Source organism: Heterodontus francisci, chromosome 3, assembly GCF_036365525.1.
Source record: "Heterodontus francisci isolate sHetFra1 chromosome 3, sHetFra1.hap1, whole genome shotgun sequence".
Taxonomy (NCBI): Eukaryota; Metazoa; Chordata; class Chondrichthyes; order Heterodontiformes; family Heterodontidae; genus Heterodontus; species Heterodontus francisci.
The window spans coordinates 81428004-81449017 of NC_090373.1; the positions used below are offsets into that span (position 1 = coordinate 81428004).

At 40.1% G+C, this 21014-nt stretch overlaps 1 protein-coding gene across 1 annotated transcript in view; it reads right to left on the bottom strand.

Annotated features, from left to right (window-relative positions):
- Positions 1-18465: 18465 nt before the first annotated feature.
- The window catches only part of LOC137352415 (dihydropyrimidinase-related protein 5-like), an 85463-nt gene continuing 82914 nt past the window's right edge, over positions 18466-21014 (bottom strand). The window contains exons 11-12 of the mRNA XM_068017788.1: positions 19491-19653; positions 18466-18750 (exon numbers count right to left, since the gene is read on the bottom strand). Coding sequence (XP_067873889.1) covers positions 18665-18750; positions 19491-19653 — 249 coding nt within the window. The 3' untranslated portion in view covers positions 18466-18664. The remainder of the gene's footprint in view (positions 18751-19490; positions 19654-21014) is intronic.

Consider the following 21014-nt stretch of genomic DNA (forward strand, 5'->3'; position numbering starts at 1 on the left):
CAAAACTGCACACAACACTCCAGATGTGGTCTCACCAAGGTCCTGTATAACTGCAGTGACATCCTTGCTCCTGCACTCAAATCCTCTTGCAATGAAAGTCAACAGACAATACGCCTTCCTAACTGCTTGCTGCATCTGAATGCTTGCTTTCAGCAACTGGTGTACAAGGATATTCCAGTCTGTCCGGGGGACTGAAAAGAGCAGGCACCTGAGAGTTTCTGAGAAGGTATGCATCGTGGCAACTCCCTGGGTACCGTGCACAAACCTGTATGATTCTCTTCCAATGATCACATACAAACTGAACGTTCAATGAATGGAAGCCTTTTTGGTTGATGAATGGCCCAGGATGACCTGCTGGTGATCTAATTGCCACATGCGCACAGTCTATCACGTCCTGAACCATTGGGAACCCAGCTATTGCGCTGAATCCTCTTGCTCATTCAGCCTGGCTGGTGGTGAAACTAATGAAATTGTTAGCACGTCTAACAGTGCATCAGTCTCAACCTTCATGCAGGTGTGCAGCTGCTTGGGAGACTCTGCACAGGTCTGCTGTCGATGCTTGGAAAGAACCACACGCATAAAAGGTATGGATGATGGTCATCTTTAGAGCGACTGGCATTGGATGGCCACCGAGGCAGTTTGAAGCTACATCCACTGCCACCATCTCACAGAGCAATGTCACGACCTCACGTGGCAGACGCAGCCTTCTTCTGCACTGGCGTTCCGACAGCTGCAGGTAGCTCAGACGCGGTCAGTATACCCTGCCTGTTGGGTAGGCGTGTCTCCTGATGTGATCGCTCTCACCCGACTCTGCCACCTGCTCTCCCTCCCACATAATGGGATGCCACTTGACCATCTGTTTGCGCATGCCCATGCCCAGATGTTCTTCTTTCCATGATTGGGGCATGGTCCTTCTCCTCTGAAGTGCTGCCTCCAGGTGCACAATTCCTATCGTTGGACTGGTTACTAGATTCAATGTTTAAATCTCTTGAGCTCCAGCTGTCAGGACAGGAACACACAACCCCCTTCCTTCCACTCACTGACTTAGGACGGATAGTTCCCGAGCTGCAGTGAATCAGACTCAGTTGGAGCCCTCTGCACAAGCTACAAATGTCAACATTTATATGACACACAAAAACTCTCACAGATAAGCCGCACCAAAAACTTTACCTCCAACACCCTCACTAATTGCCTGTCTTCCGCCCTTTTAAAGCTGCCGGGTCCCCGACACGATCAGTGACCCGATTTACGGCCGTAAAATCAAACGGCCACGTAAATTTCCAGTCAATCGGATTCTCAATTGCTTTAAGTGCCTTGAAATTACTTGCGATCGGGCGTGCGAGTGGCGACTCGTTCGCGCCCGACTTCCTGGAATATGAAATGGCGTCTGTGCTTGATGACCCGACCCGATATCATCAGACGCCATTTTACCACCCAGCCGCCTCCGAACGGACCCAATTAAGGTAGGTAAAATTCCAGCCAATATATTTGCTGGAAATTACCTTCTCTTGAAGTTGTGAGTTTTTATCTGGTCAAAATGTTTGTAATTGGGTTTACTTGGCATCTGTTTTTGTAAGTACCATTTCATTTTGTAATTTATTATTTTTAATTGTATTTTTATGGTACCTTGTTCCATCCTCTTGAGTCAGTCTGTCTATATCACTAACACTATCAACTAATTAAGTTTATGGTTATCAGTACCGACCTCACATAAGATATCCCAGTGTCTTTCATCCTCTAATTCCATTGTAGCAGAGACCTTGGAATGGATTTTTTTTAAAAACTTAAAATGTGTTTCTGATTCACATTCTATTGTAACAGGGATGTTTATGAATTTTTAATTCTGCTCTTAAAAGGGGAATTCAGTGAATCTTGAAAACTGACCATTTATTCAATCTTTAATTCTAAAAGGTATAATGTATTAATTATATCTAAATTCTACCTAATTAAGCCTATTATACCTATGTTTCATCACAGTTTTTTTCACATTTCTCCCTTTCAAACAACATTAAACAATCATATTATGGCTGATATTACATAAATGTTCACACATAGTTAGGCTGTTAATAATGAGCAATGAGCCAGATTTTGTTAAGTCTAATAATAGCCTGCCCCCTTGTTGGTTTTTGGACATATTGTTATAGAAAACTATCCTGAACACCAAGAAATTTTCTACCTTTCTGACATGCTTATCTGATTATCCCAATCTATATGGAAGTTAAAATCCCCCCATTAAAAACTCTGTCCTTGCTATATGCTTGTCTAATCTCTGCATTAATACATTCTGCACTTCACAGCTGCTACCAGGGGCCCATACACAACTTCAACTCGTCTTAAATCCTTTTCTATTTCGTAATTCTACCCATAAACGCTCCACTGCCTGTTTGCGTCTTATTATACCATCACTAATCATTGAATTAATTTGATCCTTAATCATTAAGATGACTCCTCCCCTCTACCAGTTTCCCTCTTTCCTGGAGAACTTGGGGGAGAATTTTCCTAGTCCCTTGGAAGCAGGTTTGGAGGTTGGGGTGGGGCCACGAAAATCATGGAAAAGTGCATTGGGTCAGCTGCTTGACAAGGTCCTATCTCCGGCCTCTTTTTTCAGGGCAGACCGAGTGCACGCACGGCAACCCACCCAGCAGTGGTAGGATGCCAATGCCAGTTTGTTGGAAGTGAATGGGATCACTGTTGTGTCTGCAGCTTGTCTCCTCACAGGAGGTGAGAACACAGCAGGGGCGGGGGGAGGGGGGGGGTGGAGGGTGACAGAGGGGGTTTGGAATGCCATTACCTGAGTTTTCGGACTCGTTTAAAGGACCGGAAAGGTCTTGTGCAGCACATCTACAGACAAATGCAGTCATTTGAAGGTGTTACCCCTGAGCACTGAACCCCCAGATGGTTCTACCAGTTAGTCATCGAATATCATGTGAGTGCCTCCATCCTGTGGTGCCCTCTCGCTCTGTCTGCCTGAGAAGTGCTCACCATTCTCATGGGGCTGACGGCCAGTCCTCCCTTCGGCCCCATTAATTGGCCTTCCTAGGTCCTTGTGCCACCACTATCCCTAACTGGACAGCAACAGTGGACATGGCTTGTTAATTGGCCCTCTGCCGTAAAATGAAGCTGGCAGCCGTGATACTGAAATGCTGGGGGTCGGGACATGGAAATGGTCCCAACATCGGGTTCCTGACGCCAGCAGGAAAATTCAGCCCCCTATGACCTGATATGTTTAGTACCCAATCCTGACTGTCTTAGTCACACCACAGTAATAGCTAACACCCTCCAAATTTAACTTACACCTGCAGTTTTCTCCATAGCAGACTGCAATGTTGGGGCAGGCTCTGTAGCTCTACTTTTGTTTCTTAACCTGGTGCTGAGCCAGAGGAATTTACAAGTAGTTCTGAAAGGAGAAACTGTATCCACTCAAATGGTTCTGCTTCTTCAGAGCAGATTTATCGTGGGCACTGTAATTTGACAGATGAATGTATGAAGTGAGTCACTATGATATTCCTTGTTTTCAAGAACAAGCTGAAAAATGGTGTATGCTGGAAGAACTCATTGTATGGGGGGAAATGAGTCTGCAGCTTCTCTGCAGCTCACTTATTCACTTGCAGTAAAAGCTGACTTTATGAGCTTAAACCACTTTTAAACAGTACAGCTGTAACTTTATATGCTTGTCATGAAGTTAAAAGTTGAATTACATTTAATGTTCAAACCAAAATGGCTGTAGGGGAAAATTCCAGCTGTTCAAGTGCAAGGGATGTAAGAGAATATGTTATTGCTGGACATGCTCTGGCATTGACTGGATAGGAAGAGTGGAACGAAGTGAGGGCAATCTCATCAGTTCATCAATGGAGGAGGATGGAATGAGCAACTCTAAGGGGCTGCAGTCAGAATATTGTTTGTGGCTTTGATTAGAGCTGTTTTGGTGTTGTAGAAGGGGCAGACACCAAATAGGAGAGAATCAAACGGAATTGTTGCAGAGAGGGCATAGTTTAGGAGGTAAGAGCATTTTCAAGGATGTTGAAGAGGAAAGGAAGGTTAGAGATGGGGTGGTAATTTACAAAGATAGAGAAGTCATGGATGTGATTTTTAAAGAGGGGGTTGATGACAATGGATTTGGAAGGTGGGGGCATAAGGAGAAGGAACAAGACATAATGCCAGCTATCATGGGTGTCTGGAAAAGAAACTGTCATCAGTAGTTTACTGGAATGGTGCAAAGGGTTCAGGAGGTGGGTCTCATGGACAAGATGAGATTTGTTGTGGTCCACTGAGATCTGATGATGAAAGGCTAAGTCAGTTGTGCACCAGATACGCTCAAGTGAGGGATTGAAGATGGTAGTGGGGGGGCAGAAATTTCAGTTTGGTGCTGTTAGCTTTATTGCTACTACTAGAACACCAAAGGGAATTTGATGTGTTTAAACTTTACACTTTCAAAGCCTGTCACTTACCATAAAAAAGTCAAATGGTACAGTTTGATGTGAAAAACTCCTTATTTTAAAGACTAGCAACATGTCAAAACAAATAAGTAGCATTCTCTTATTCTAAGTGCACAAGTAATGTCATGTTTCCCTTGGAAACAAATTGTTCTATAGTATGAAGAGATCACACACAAATTTAATTTGTAAACAAACATGCACTCCAAAACATGTTTAATGTTGTTTTGCATAAATTATCACAAATTTTATATATATGCATATATACACACACACAAACACAATGAATAGCTTGATCATTACAGAAAAAAATTATAATAAAACTGACTATTTTTCCAAATCAAAACTGTTTTCTTTTCCAACACTGACAGCAGTTTATTTACTTTCTAAACAAAGTGTCAAAGGTATATTTCTACACATTACATTACAAAAATGCAACTTTTTTCCAAAATCTACACATCTCATATTTGACATCACTGAAATAATCCTACAGGTAAAGTACAGATCTTCATCTTTTCTTCACTAGAACCATGGGAATAACAGTTCAGTTAAACAATACAATACATGCTTCAAATAATCTGTCTCCTAAAATCCAATATGGCTGAAATAGAACCGTAGATGTGGGAGATTATATATCATTGACTGATGCATTATGAATGGGGCATTTTGAAACGCAGCAGAAATATGCAGGTTTAGATTATTTGAAATAATTAAAATAAGGGACGACTGCAAAACGTAAACAAAAACAGATTCTATTGAAAGATCTCGGGTAGCAAGATAGATTATAACCCACAGTATTTGTTTAAAATTGTTAGGCTTGCTCTGAAGAGATAACTTACCACCAATTTGTTGTAGCAAACGAACATCCTCAAAGGTTCAGATTAAAATAAGCAAGCCTGGGCTACTAATCAATATGAATTGAAACATTATTCATATTTAGCCAATTTTAACATCACTGTACAGAATAAAACCAAATAATCCTATCAAGCCTCAAACAATTCTGCAGTAACCTCACTATAACCACAATAGTGGGCTGTCACTAGAATATATCTGTTTGTATTCAATAGTTATTGTTATAATCAAGATTTCTAACGGTAACCGAAAAAAGTACATTCTATCTCTACTTAATTTAGCTCATGCAGACTACATTCTTGTCAAATTCAGTATTCATTACAGGTACAGAAATCATTTAAGTAGTAGGATGAACTACTTGAGACAACTTCTATTTAGAGCGACAACTCAGTTTTAGTAATACATACAGAATGCATACTCTCGACCTGTTTCAATTTAAACAGTGCAGAATTCCATCAAATTTGCCATCTTTTTAGATGTCAGAACCTCCCATTTAGTCTAATTATGATTTAAACAAGGAGACATTCTGTAAATTGGACCATTAGAAATGCAGCAAGACCTGGGCAATATCCAGGCTTGGGCTGATAAGTGGCAAGTAACATTCACGCCACACAAGTGCCAGGCAATGACTATCTCAAACAAGAAAGAATCTAACCATCTCCCCATGACATTCAATGGCATTACGATCACTGAATCCCACACTATCAACAATGGGGGTTACCATTGACGAGAAACTGAAGTGGAGCAGTCATGTAAATACCATGGCTACAATAGCAGGTCAGAGGCTAGGAATCCTGTGGCAAGTAACTCACCTCCCGACTCCCCAAAGCCTGTCCACCATCTACAAGGCACAAGTCAGGAGTGTGATGGAATACTCTCCACTTGCCTGGATGGGTGCAGCTCCAACAACACTCAAGAAGCTCGACAACATCAAGGACAAAGCAGCCCACTTGATTGGCACCCCATCTACAAACATTCACTCCCTCCACCACTGACGCAAAGTGGCAGCACTGTGTGCCAAAGATGCGCTGCTGCAACACACCAAGGCTCCTTAGACAGCACCTTCCAAACCAACGACCTCTACCACCTAGAAGGACAAGTGCAGCAGATACATGGGAACACCACCATCTGCAAGTTTCCCTCCAAGCCACACGTCATCCTGACGTAGAACTATATTGCCCTTCCTCACTGTCACTGGGTCAAAATCCTGGAACTCCCTTCCTACTCCACATGGACTGTGGCGGTTCAAGGCGGTGCTTCACCGCCTTCTTCTCAAGGGCAATTAGGGATGGGCAATATAGGTTGTCTTAGCCAGCGACGCCCACATCCCCTAAATGAATTTTAAAAATTATGAAATTACAATTTCTTTCATGGACTGGGTGTGTAGAATGAAAATACCTACAAAATTAATTTTCTTGTTTTCCAATGTTTATACTGTAAAATGAGTTTTTTTTAAATTAGTTTACCGGTCAAATACAGTTCAAAAATCAAGATATCCTAGAAGTGTCATTGTAACATAGGACTGATGTGAAACTGAATGGAGAAAAATATACATTTGAAAATTTAAAAAAAATGTTGGTTTGGTGTCAATATCAGCTTGGCTCAATACAAGTACAAAAGAACTGGAAGTCCATTATCTAATTATGACTAATACTTACACATGGTTTTATTAGTGCCAACTATATAAGTAACATCATGTCTGGCCCATATCAGTCTTCAAACAAGGCAAAGGAGTACAAGATTAATGGGAAAATACTGAGAAGTGTAAAGGAAGTGATGGACCTTGGAGTGAATGTCCACAGATCCCTTAAGGTAGCAGGATGGGTCGAGAAGGTGGTTAAGAATGGAATCCTTTCCTTTATTAGCTAAGGTATAGAATATAAGCAAGGAGGTTATGCTGGAACTATATAAATCATTGGTTAGGCCACAACTTGAGTACTGTGTGCCGTTCGGGTCACCTTATTACAGAAAGGATGTAATTGCACTAGAGAGGGTACAGAGGAGATTTACAAGGATGTTGCCGGGACTGGAAAAATGCAGCTAAGAGGAAAGATTGGATAGGCTGGTGTTATTCTCCTTGGAACAGAGAAGGCTGAGGGGAGATCTGATTGAAATATACAAAATTTTGAGGGGCCTGGATAGAGTGGAGGTGAAAGGCCTATTTACCTTAGCAGAGAGGTCACTGACTAGGGGGCATAGATTTAAAGTGATTGGTAAAAAGATTAGAGGGGAGATGAGGAAAAGTTTTTTCACCCAGAGGGCGGTGGGGGTCTGGAACTTGCTGTCTGAAAGGGTAGTTGAGGCAGAAACTCTCAATTCATCGAAAAGCTGTCTAGATATGCACCTCAAGTGCCGTAATCTGCAGGGCTATGGACCAAATGCTGGACAGTGGGATTAGACTGGGTGAATGGTTTTTCGGCTGGCACAGACACGATGGGTCAAGTGGCCTCATTCTCTGCCGTAAACTTTCTATGATTCATTGAGAAAGTTGTAAACCGTTATTTAGGGAAAAGAGAATAAAAGACACCCTTCACAAATGAGCTTTAAAGAGTGGAGTAAAGAGGACAGGTGTCTTTCAGCAACAAGTGGTCAGTGGTCTGCATATGCATGCTTATGCATGCAAGAGAAGGCTCAGGAAAGAGGAATGTATTTGAATACTTCACCAGTGAAGTATCGGCCCGAATCTTTCCTTTAGGCTGCTCTTCCTATTTCATGACTACTTTTTTCCATTACAAGTATTGATTCTGTTAGCACAGGTAAAAGTTTCCGAGCAGACCATACAAATTTCTTTGTCTTAAGAAGAATCATAATGACCTTAGAAAGACACCCTATTGTGTTACAACAGTTAACTTGAAACAAAGCTTCTTAAAACAATTCAACCTATTAAATTATTCTAACAATGGTTCTAAAATTAGTCTGCAGGGCTGACTAAATTATGTAGGTCAGTAATTGTTATTGAAATGTTTAACTTGAAAATCAAAACAGTATAGTTCAATGCAAACTGGCAAACTGTAGTTGAATGCAGTATTTGTATAAAAATGAGAGGCTACAGTTATGAGGAGGAACTTGAGATAGATACCGAGACTATTTTCAATGAAGCAGAGCAAGCTAAAAAAGAGATTTAACTGAGATTTTAAATAAGGTGAATAGGAAAGACCATTTTCATTGGTTGGACAGTCAGTGATGAGGGGTCATCAACAATGTTCCCTCTATGCTGCACTGATGCCCAGCTGCACAGCAAAGAACAAAGAACAGTACAGCACAGGAACAGGTCATTCGGCCCTCCAAGCCCGCGCCGATCTTGATGCCTACCTAAACTAAAACCTTCTGCACTTCCGGGGACCATATCCCTCTATTTCCATCCAAGATGTCTCTTAAACGTCGCTATCGTACCTGCTTCCACCACCTCCCCCGGCAGCAAGTTCCAGGCACTCACCACCCTCTGTGTAAATAACTTGCCTCGCACATCCCCTCTAAACTTTGCCCCTCACACCTTAAACCTATGCCCCCCTAGTAACTGACTCTTCCACCCTGGGAAAAAGCTTCTGACATCCATCGGGAATGTGCCATGCAGAGGACAAACAGGCTGCGCACAAGCAGCGGTCCCTTTAAGACATGCACATCAATCTGAAAGGCAACAAACAAGCCATGCACCGTGAAGGGAGATTAAAGGGAACAATTGTCATTAATTTAAAATTTTCACTCAGAGTAAGCAGAGAGGTTAAGGAGAGATGTCTTTATGCGTAAAGCATGGAATGCTTTTATGCAGGACGTGGCTGGGACAGAGACCATTGAATATTTTGCAGATACAGATCTGAAGTACAGGAAAATACAAAGCTATAGGAAGAGAGCAAGATAAAGGGGTCAGTTTTGGATTATTTTAGTGAAGAGCAGGAACAGAAATTGTGAGTCAAATGGCCTCCTTCTATACTGTAAGCTCATGTTTCTATGTTTCCATGATTTTCAGACATATTCTGAGAGGTTGTATATAACAAGGCAACAAGTACACAATTTCTAAATCAGGATTTCTAATCTTCCAAGATGTATGTTGTAGTGCATAAAACAGCTGATATTAGTTAAAACGGATTCCACCTACCCAAACAGTCGCCACAATATCCAAATCTAAAAATTGTGAATTTGACCAAATGAAAATTAAGTTAGGAAACAGCTGAGTTTGGTGTAATGTAAAACAGAGAACATCTGACATTGTTATGCTACTCCTGTTGGTAAATATGCGCTTCACTGAATATACTATAATGGGGATATGAAAGGTATCTCAGGAATTTACAAAAACAATTAATTTCAAATGCAATACTGTATTAGAGCCATGATATAGCTCTGACCATTCATAATTTTCAGATATTTACACAATTTCTGCCTTCTTTACTATCAGCAATGCCTTCCTTGTCTTAATTAGCTTAGCTGCTGGAGGTGGGGCAGTGAAGGAATTATGCAATACTCAAGATGTTTCTCATAGCTATGTTAATCTGCTGTTGCTGCTAATACTGCAATTTATTAAAAATAGCAGAAATCTGGTGTAACAGTCTTGCACTATTTGCAACCTAAGTACAATAAGTAGGTGCCCTGCAAATTTTTCAGATCAGACATATTGATAAAGATACGTGAAGAATTTGACAGGAACCAACAGAAAGAAAATGAGTAATTTTTCTCTACTGGGGGGGTTTTGTGGTGGCGGGGGAATTTATAGCAAAAGACTCTGTGACATTATACTAAGGGCTGGATTTTGTGTAGGAGGCAGGACTCCCGTTGCTGGCCGAAAGGCAGGGGGAACTCTGCCTCGGCCTTCTCGTGTGTCCGCATCCCACCGCCCCGAGCAATCCTCTTTTTTTTGCCTGTGTCTCACGCTGGGAATCCTGTCCCTTCTAAGAAGGGGCTCCCGCCTCCAAGAGCTGCCAGCCAATCACAGAGGCCTTGGACGCAGGCCCAGCGCTGGAACCCTGGACCTCAGGTAAATGACACATGGTCACCAGTGCAGAAGGCCCTGGCGAGAGGATGGGTTTGAAGTCCGAAGGGGACGGCAGTCCATGGAGGTGGAGATTTTGCTGATGGGGGTCCTCTGTGGGCTACAGATTGCCTACAAAGGAGGGACCCCACACATGACCAAGCCCGCAGGAAAGGTGCCTCGTTTTAGTTAAGGGCCTCAATTGGCTTCTGGGTGGAAAGGCCGTTGTTTGCCTACCCTGCTCTCAACAAAATCGCTTGGCAAAGGGGCAGAGACGGGCCCTCTAACCCCGCCGTCCGTTGTGATTCTATGGGTCCCCTTGCCTCCGACCCCGCCTCAGGGAGACCCATAAGATCCAGCCCTATGGGAAAACTTGAATTTTGTAAGTACTTATCTGGAGTTATATTTCTGCAGCTTAAAACCATTTTGTTTCCATTCCAAAAGTGCATTTGTGGCTTAAATATGAAATAATAATTTCTCCCAACTGGAAAATCATATTTTATAGATTAAAATAGGAACATAGAAGCAGGAGTAGGCCATTCAGCCTGTCGAGCCTGCTCCGCCATTCAATTAGATCATGGCTGATCATCTACCTCAATGCCACTTTCCCGCGCTATCCCATATATAACTGAAGGAACCCATGACTTAGTTGTCCAGAAAAGTTCATAGCAAAAGTATAACTGCAAGTCCTAATGGAGACGGGGAGCATAATCATAAAACTAGAGCCAGTCCATTTAGGAGAGTAATCATGTAGCACGTTTTCACATAAAGGGTAGTAGAAATTTTGAATGCTCTCTAAAAGGCTGTGGATGCTGGGCCAATAAACATTTTAGGACTGAGATCAATAGAATTTTGTTAAACAAGGGTAAAAATGGATATGGATCACAGGCAGGTAAATGGAGTTGAGGTCCAGATCTGCCATGGCGGAACAGGTTCAAGGGGCTAAATGGTCTAGTACTATTCCTATGCACTTACTAAAGAACTGTGCTGCAAAATGCAAGAATTTTCCACTTCACATTTAGTAACAGTAATGATTAAACTACCGCAGATCGCAGTGTATAAGTCGACCTTTGAAGCCTCCAGATATTGTTCCAAAAATGGGGGTTGACTTGTATGTAGAGTATAAAATGTGATCCATTGGTGTGGCTGGTCGCCATTTAAATGTAAAAAAAAACATAACACCGGTAAGCCATATTAACGTGGCACGGTTTATTGAGTAAATTAATTCTACAAAGATACCTTTAACCACAATCAAAGCATTTAAAAACCCGTCAAATTCATCATCTTCGGCATCAGGTGCAAAGAATTCATTCCGAGTCACTTTGGCTATGGCATCATCGTAAGGATCCCATTCTGGATCAGATGTGGTGCTTTCAGTTTCATAATCATTCTTCCATAACAAATCATTTTCCTCTCCATCCATTGAATTGGATATTCTGCATTTTTGAACGATCTGATGACAGTTTGTGCACTAATAGTATCCCACGATTTGATGACGAAACCACACAAATCATCAAGCAGAGCAGCGCACATATTTCCACTCATTGTGAAGGTTTTTTCCTCCGTCAACAATCAACCAATCCATTCGGCGAGAACATGATTCTTGAATGGCTTGTTGAAGCACATATCCAAAGGTTGAACTATGGATGTTAGACCCCCTGGTAGAACTGCAATGTGGGTGTTAGTTCTTCGCGGGTACCTCTTGATCTCATCAGTAATATGGGATCTGAACTTGTCCCACACAAATAGGCTCCATTCTTTATGTAGGCCACCGAGATGCCTATTTCACACATTATCAATCCATAATTTCACTGCATCCTCATCCATCCAACCATTGTCATGAACATGCACAAAAACACCTGCAGGGAACTTGATGTTCGGCATGGTTTTATATTTGAAAATGTCTATAGGCTTTAATTTTGCTTCGTCAACCATGCAGGCTAGTACCACTGTGAATCTTGTCTTCTCATGTCCTGTAGTTTTTACTAGAACTGTTTTTGAACCTTTCCACTCCACAGTTCGGCTGCTGGGCATTTCATTCATGTTGCCACTGTGGCATAATGGATACTCATGTTTTTGCCGCTGTCTGATGAAGAATTGCTGGAAACTGGTAACTTTGGCATCGAGGTCTTTGGAAGTCCCTAAGCAATCTTGGTCTCCTGCTTCAACACTAGACATTTTTGTTCCATAAAGCGGCTACACCAACTAGCTGATGCTCTCAAACTTTGCTGGACTCAGGATTTGATTTGGCCCACATAAAATGCCTATATACGCACTGCATTTCTGGTGACCACGTAACCATTCTGATGATTTTCGAGGATTCATTCCAACACATGCTTCTCAAGATCAGGCCAGTGACTAGTCCCTGTTCTCATGGCACATTTGGGGCAGATTCTTTCTTCTTTCACACCAGTTTTTCACTAACACCAAATTCCCTCACTGCAGCAGTTATTTGATGAGTTAGCAAATGTTATGACTTCTAGCTTGACACCAGCTTCATATTTCATTTGTTTTGCTGGAGGACCCATTTCTCCATCGTTTGCCATGTGAGATCTGCTCTGTATGTGGGTATGTCTTAAACCCCCGTGCATCTTCGCAACAGAGCCCGTATTGCCTGCTTGATCCCTTGCGCCCAGTTATAAGGTAAAACATACATTTGTGGAGTGAAAAATTGAGGCCGACTACTAATGAGAGTATAGCACGTCGTGGCTGGAAAGTGGGGGGGGGGGTCGATTTATATGCTGAGGATATGCAAAAACATGACTTTTGGGGCCGGAAAAACTGAGTCATCATATACACCGGGTTAACTTGTATGCTGCAATCTACGGTACATTCTAAGTTTCATATTAGACAGCCTTCAAAATTACTGCTTTAATGGTACTTAAGACTTAATTAATTTTCCCTGTGCACTCAGTAATCACCTTAGAAATAAATAATGAATGAGAAAGGAAATCATCAAGGCACAGGAGTGTCGACATCTGGCTATTAAGAACTGGGTAAAGACAGCACCACGTTGTTAACCTAGAACAGTTGCAGGGTAGCTCTGAAAGTTAAAAAAATTAGAGTCTTGTTTTCATTTTTTTTAAAATTCCATTTGCATGGGAAATCCAGCATGGTTGCAAAGAATGATTCAAAAACAGTTAATTCTCAAGTTGCCAGTACATCAATGTCATATATATAGCCCTTAATTATTTAGTATGGAATAAGCCTCTGAAAATAAAATCAACATTTTACAAGGGTAGAGATTAAAATGCTTTATTAAAAATGACGTGGATTATCTAATTTTTCACACACATATACAAGACACAGTAATACAGCCTTTTCTATTCTGACTATAATGCAGCTAGAACCCCTTTCCCCCTTCAGCAGAAAATCATGGGATAATGAATACCTGCAGGTAAAACTCATTTAAAAGGCTGTACAGTTGCAGTAAGATATATATTAGACAAATGCTTCATTTACACTAATCACCAGTCTCAGGCTAATAGCTGCTTTGTGGGTTCCAGCCAGAGTTCACCGATCTGGAAGTCCAATTCTTCCACCCAAGAAAAATTCTCTGCCTCTGTGCTTAGAAGTATGTTCAGAGATCCTTTTACCTGGGACTTGCATTTTAAATATTTCGAAAGACAGCAGTAGCAGTGTGCACAATCTCTGAACATTCATGTTATTTTTAGATCGGTTTAAAATTTGTTCAAGAGGCCTGAGGGATCCCATGGACACTCTTTTCAAATTCAATTCAGTGCCTGACTGTAGCCGGCAGAAAGTCTCCCACCATTTCTGTCAAGAGTCAGGGTGGGCTGCAACTCCAGATTTACATTAAAGTTTCAGCACCTAGAAGCCTCTTCAACTGACCTTGAAATTATAGTGCAAATGCATTCTATGTTTACAGTAAAGCCTGCTGTCCTATTATAAAAGAAATTTAATGGCCATTCGTACCGATTCTTATGGCTGCTGTTTCAATCTAGATGATTAATACCAGAGCTTGATGCCTGCCCTAAACTAAAACAACCAGTGATAAAGTGAAACAGTGACCCTGATAATTTTAAGGCTTGTTGAAACCGCAAGAAGGTTCCATTAAGTTCTATTGCTTTTTTACCATTTTTAATCAGATGGTGACCACATTAACAAATGGCTTTTTATTTGGACGCAGGACCTATTTATAGAATTAGAAAGCTGTTCATTCAGAAAAGTGAAAAAACACATACACAAAAACAAAACTTTATGCTATCATGTCCCTGCCTATTTAGAATTCACAGATAAAAATCTGCAGTTACTTTCATTTTCTAATTTTTTTCCAGTGTACATAAAGGATTATAGTGTATAGAGAAATGGCATTTTATACACTGTCCAATGTTAGCACCAATTCCAAGGAGTTTTACAAAAATTAAACTGGTTCAAACTTGATCAATGCAACCATATCTGATGTTCACAGTTGTCTAAAAGTAACGTGTGGCAGAATATGGTTACCTAAAGAAGACATAAATCAAGCACATACAAAATAAAACCTAGGATCAAATATGAAGACTTCAATATTTTTCTTGTTGCTTTAAAAAAAAAGACACAAGTTTCTTTTCAGTTCCAATCAATGAGTCATTTGCTCAACATTAAATACTGAAGTAAAGTTTGAGAAATACTGAACTGAAAGTTGGATAAGTATCTGGAGAAACATTTGATATAAGGATATGATGGATATCCTGGCATATGATAGTTATAGAATACTGGGACTGGCCAAGTGGACCTTAATGGTCTTTTCTGGTCCTAGACATTTCCATAAACAATTCACAGTATTATCAAGATAAAATAAAAATCTTGTACTTCTGGTGTTTGTAATTTCTTTTGTACATTCAATTAGAGTGGAAAATACCAATGGCCTAGTTTAAGCTTGAGCTAAAGCAAACACATGACACTGTTTCTCTGCTCTTCTCCTACTACATACATCAATTGCTAGTCAGCAGCAAACTATAGTGAGACGTGTATAAAATTACATTCCCTTCCTTCCAGTGGGCACAACATAGATTTGCAGACTATGTGCACTCTCCACATATACCAGCAATGCACTAAGGCTATGATCATTAGCATAGCATTACAATGGCACAATTAAAATATTTCAGTGTTTAAGCAGCCTCAATTTAAGATCAAATTATTCTTTGCAAATGTCCAATATAATGTCCAACATAAAGGCAAAGTTAATTAATGTTGGTGAGCTGTTATGGTAGTTAACAATGCCCATTACAGACAACACATACATTCACAGGCCTCACTACAAGTGTCTACAAAACACAAAATGCTACAACATACTAAGACAATATTAGCTACCAAACTTTATCCTAGACATTGAAACCTAATGTATTCATAAATTACACAAGAACTCTTGCTCACAATTATAACATTTGTCCTGCCTTCTAGAGTAATTGGTCAGAAACATATCAGAATTTTTATAGGATCCTTCTTAGGTTTTGAAAAAAATATTATATTTCTATAGGGAAAAATAAATGACATGGGATTTTAGGAAAGGAGATAATCCCCAAGAAAAATCAATCAAGGGTCAGGAGCATATTAGTCTTGATTAAATCATAATGTATACTTGATGGAATAAAGATCCAAAATTTTAACAAAATTTAGGATCAACTTGCCAACCAACAACCCTAACAACACAGTATTTAACAATCATCCATTTATCACAAACCTTAGCTTGACACAGGCCATGGGAAAAAGTCATCAATAAAAAACTGTTTACATGCTACAATGCTTGATTTTTTAAAAATGTGGATTTTTAAATAATTTCCAGCCTAGTAGTTGCTTCCAGCAATGCACACCTGCATTAAAAAAATCAATTCAAAACAGGCTTTTCTACACAAGAAATAAATTAGTTATTCTTTTTAAAATTACAGCTGGAATTCTATAGTTTTTCATTTGATATGAAAGATATCATCATTGAGATTTCTGGTTACAGTCTGGTTACATCACACCGTAGAAAGAGGAAAACATTTTAATCCAGTAGATATATTTAAGACACGAAGGGGAAAAAAGTTGGTACTATTGATCCCTGATCATAGTTTAACAGAAATCCTTTTATAGTTTGCAAAAATAATAGTTCCCCAATGCGACTTCGAAGCGTGGTAGGTACTGCATGCTCTAGGAATGCCGGGGGACAAATGCATAGATACTGATGAAACTATGCGATTCCTTCATACTAGTGGCAGCTATCAATTAGAAAAAACTAAAAACTAGGCAACCGATTAAGATGTCATCTCCAGTCATCTTGTGTCTCAATTGCCAGCTGACAAAATATCCAAAAGGGCAGTTGAGTGAATTTCAGAAGAGATTGGGAATTAAATTTATGAATATGGAAACAATCTAAGCATAACTTCACTTTAAGTTAAATGCAGAAAAGTGCCTGAAATACTGTAACATACATATAAATCAGATTTTCAAATATTCATATTTTAGATGAGTTCAAACTTATTATACTGCTTGTAACGACCATTTGTTGTATACCTATTATTTTCTTTCATCAAGTTTAAAATCAGCTGCATGCAATCCTAAAAATAATAACTGGGGAGACGGACAGGGAAGAGAGAAAGAAGAATGGCAAGGTAAGAACAATTTTTTAAATGCTGTAACTGCATAAATTTCAGTAGGCTCCTTTATCTCATTAATTTGTGTACTTCAGGATGGCTGCACTTTTAATAGTTTGGATCAACATTAAATCCAAGTGCAATAGATTTATCTAAACTGCTTGGTCATAATACTGTAATTGTTTACAATTATCTTTGGGCTATAGTTACATGATGGGGCACCATTTTTCTTAAAATTTAATTTTTAGGTAAAAATATTTCACATTTCTTGAAATCTCCAATTGACAAATTAATAAAATAATTTTTAAACAGCCAAATACAGACACATTAAAGGAGTTACGTAAACTTGTATGTTGCAGGAGTTTTGATATGAGAAGTAATAGCCTTATCAGTGTATATACATGATGTTTCCTATCACATCAGCACACACATACAGCAAATATATCTCAGGAAGATCAAAGACCAACACCCATTGCAATTACTTCAAAATTTCTACACTACAAAACATCACAATCAACTTGGAGGCCACATAGATGTATTTGGGGACTTCGGCTACACAGGATTTTATTGCACAGAAACAGGCCATTAGGCTCAATAGATCTGTGCTGGTATTCATGGTCCAAGTGAGCCTCCCTCCACCTTAATTCATCTCACCCTATCAAAATATCCTTCTATTCCTTTCTCCCTCAAACACATGTAGCTTTCCCTTAAATGCAACTATGCTATTCGTCTCAACCACTCGTGCGGTAGCAAATTCCATTTTCCCACCACTCTGAGTAAAGGCGTTTCTCCTGAATTCCTCACTGGATTTATTAGTGACTTAGAAATCAAGATTCTGGGAGGACTGGTTGTTGGCAAACATGAAAGTTTTCTACAAAAGTGCAAGAAACATAGTTCCTTTAATGTTCCACAGTAAAATGCAAAAAAAACTTCAAAGGACTAGTATTGGAAAAAAGGAAACTGCTAAATAATCACAGCTAAATTGCTCAAAAGCCCACTTTATATTTCAGCAGGCGACCCACACCAGGGTTTGGTAACTTATCCAAAATAAACTAAGTGGTGACAACCACACAATGCATTAGTGGTATGCACTTATGCACTAAACAATTTGCAACTTACTGAAAGAATTTAATTGGGTTTCGCTCAAAATTTTCACAGCCTTTCCAAGGCTGATTTAGAGACCATGAACAGTCAAACTGCCCAAAATCAGCACAAGTTAAATATAATAGGATGCATCAGTAATTATCAGTTTACACAAAAAAGGACAATTTTGTCCTGACAGCAGCATGAACCACTAAGTATAAAAACCACCAGAGTGTGTTAAATTAAACCATTGTACTACTTGTGTGCAGGCGCTAGAAATTAATAAGTATTTGATTTTGTTTATTAACATTGCCTTTTAAAGTTCTAAGTTTTCGTACATTTTTGAGGTGATCAGTTAAGAAACTTTTTGGGGTGTATGAAGTCAGTTTGCATCATGCACACACTACAATACAGTTCACTTATTTGTGCACAATTTACTGTGGCGGAATTATGCAGATTCTGTACTTACAGCAGCAGAGCCTAACATACGATCTTTAGTAAAGGATCTACAATTTGTAATATTAGTCTACTTTCAGGTATGACCAACTTCCTATAGTGTTGATGTAACATTCTCATACATCTTACAAAAGTCTTAAAATGACCAAAAGGTTGCTTGTCTGTTCATTCATATGATATGGATATGGTGTCGCTGAGGCTTATGTAGTAAATTCCAGTGTGTCATGGGTCTAAGTCATTCATATTCTGTTTTCATTTGATGGTAAGAGTTGGCAGTACTGAGATACCCTGTTATTCTTTTACCAAATGCCATTAGAATGGCCACCAGGTGGAGCCAGAACTCTAGATACAGGTCGCTTTGGCAGGTGATCATCAACTTGGGATCCTGCAAAGAACAGAATGAAAAGCAAAATATATGAAACTGTTTTCTCCAACAAATTAAGAAACCAATATTAAAATATTACCATATACAGCAAGATCAATATTCTGTAAAATCAAAGAATTATCCACTAATTCTCCCATTATCTATTGAACCACACTCCACAGGAGATGGAATAGCAATATAACTACTGAAACCGTATTAAGATGACTGCTACATACTCAATTTAGAAGATTGCAGTTATGCTTAACCAACATAATATAACTTTAGGAGTGGTCAGTATTCATAAGTAGAAGCAAATTATGACAGTCCAACACATTAGAAAGGTCCACTGAATTTCAAACTAAGATCTATAGACTTTCACTGATTCACATGGTTATTCAGTTGCATTAAGTATTATGCACATTTCCAGGAATGTTGCAAGTGAAGTTAAAGGCAAGTAACTGAGAAAACTGTTGAAGCTATGATAATGGGAAATGGCAAAATGTATTTATTTTTGAAGCCCATTTAAAAACAGTGGGTGGACGACCTGCTTTCCAACCTCTACTAATGCCACTCCCTACCGCCATTGACATCTACTGACACTTCCCTGTGGAAATCACAATCATTAATCCGGAGTCTTCAACACATTAAATTTTAATAGTCAAGAACTTCAAACACACACCAATAAAAATAGCTTAGCAAATGCCAGTTTATAGTTAAAAAGTAGAAATTTCTAAAGTCCATAAGATTTAGTTAAGTCTTACCTGATAAGCTGAAGCTAGATTCATGCAAATCCCTCACTCCACTGTGGCGTGTCACAGTACGGGATTGGATGTCTGGATGAGCTGGCATTTCCTTTCCTGCATTAAGCACCATCGCCACATCACCTACGTATGGAGCACGATCTACAGGCTTTGCAGTCAAATTCTAAAGACAATTACAGTAATGTATTAACCTTGGGTTACACTTCAAAAAGAGCATGGAGTGCTGGGAGAGGCTTCACTTCAAAAAGAGTGCAGACAGTGGGGAGAGGCTTCTGTTCAAAAAGTGTGCGGAGAGTGGGGAGAGGTTTCACTGAAAAGAGCGCTGTGAGGCTATCCAGTCCTCTAGCCAGTCCTCTATCCTATCCTCTATCCAGTCCTCTGACCTATCCAGCTCAGTGGAACGAGCCCTTCAAAGAAAATCAAGTGTGATGTCATAGGCAAGCAGATAGGTGATTGGTTGGGGAAGAAACTGGCTGTTCAGTGAGTATCTGGTAAGTGGTTAAGGTCTATTCTAATCCTAAAGTTTAAAATAGTAAAGGAAATAGAGGTAAACTTAATAAAATATAAAAAAAAAGGAAAATGAAATAAATAATTGAGTCAAATAATTAAGTAAATTGAAACACATTAAGAATGGCAGTGTTTGCGGCTCGAAGAGCTTCGGCTCAAAAGTCATTGAACTGGAGGCCGAACTGCAGGCACTGCGACACATCAGGGAGGGGCAAAGTTACCTGGATACTTTGTACCAGGAGGCGGTCACATCCCTTAGGATAGGGTCTTCTGATTTGGTCAGTGGTGAGGGACAGCAGAGTGTGACTGCAACTGAGGCAGGTAAGGGGCCCCAGAGGACAGGAGTGCAGGAGCCTCAACCTTTGCGATTGTCCAACATGTTTGAGGTTTTTTCAGCTTGTTTGGATGAGAGTGGGGGCTGCAGGGTGGATGAGCACCATGGTACAGGAAGCCATTCAAGTGGAGGGAGAAAAAAAGGAATGTAGTGTCGTGGTAGTAGGGGACAGTATAGTTAGGGGGATTGAGACTGTTCTCTGCAGCAAAGAGTGAGAGTCCAGACGGCTGTGTTGCCTGCCCAGTGCCAGGGTTCGGGACAACTGCTCAGGGCTGGACAGGAACTTACAGTGGGAGGGGGAGGATCCATGTAGGTACCAATGACATAGACAGGACATGAAAAGAGGTTCTGCAAAGTCAGTGTGAGGAATTAGGCATTAAATTAAGAAACAGAACCTGAAAGGTAAAAATCTCTGGATTATTACTTGAACCACGTGCATATTGGCATAGGGCAAATAAGATTAGAGAAATTAATGTGTGGCTCAAAGACTGGTGTGGTAGAAGTGGGTTCTGGTTCGTCAGGCACTGGCACCAGTACTGAGGAAAGTGGTGGCTGTACCGTTGAGACGATCTACACCTGAACCATGCTGGGGCCAGTGTTCTAGCGAGCCGCATAACTAGAGAAGTGGAGAGGGTTTTAAACTGAATAGTGGGGGCAAGGGATCAAATTTGGGAGGATATGGT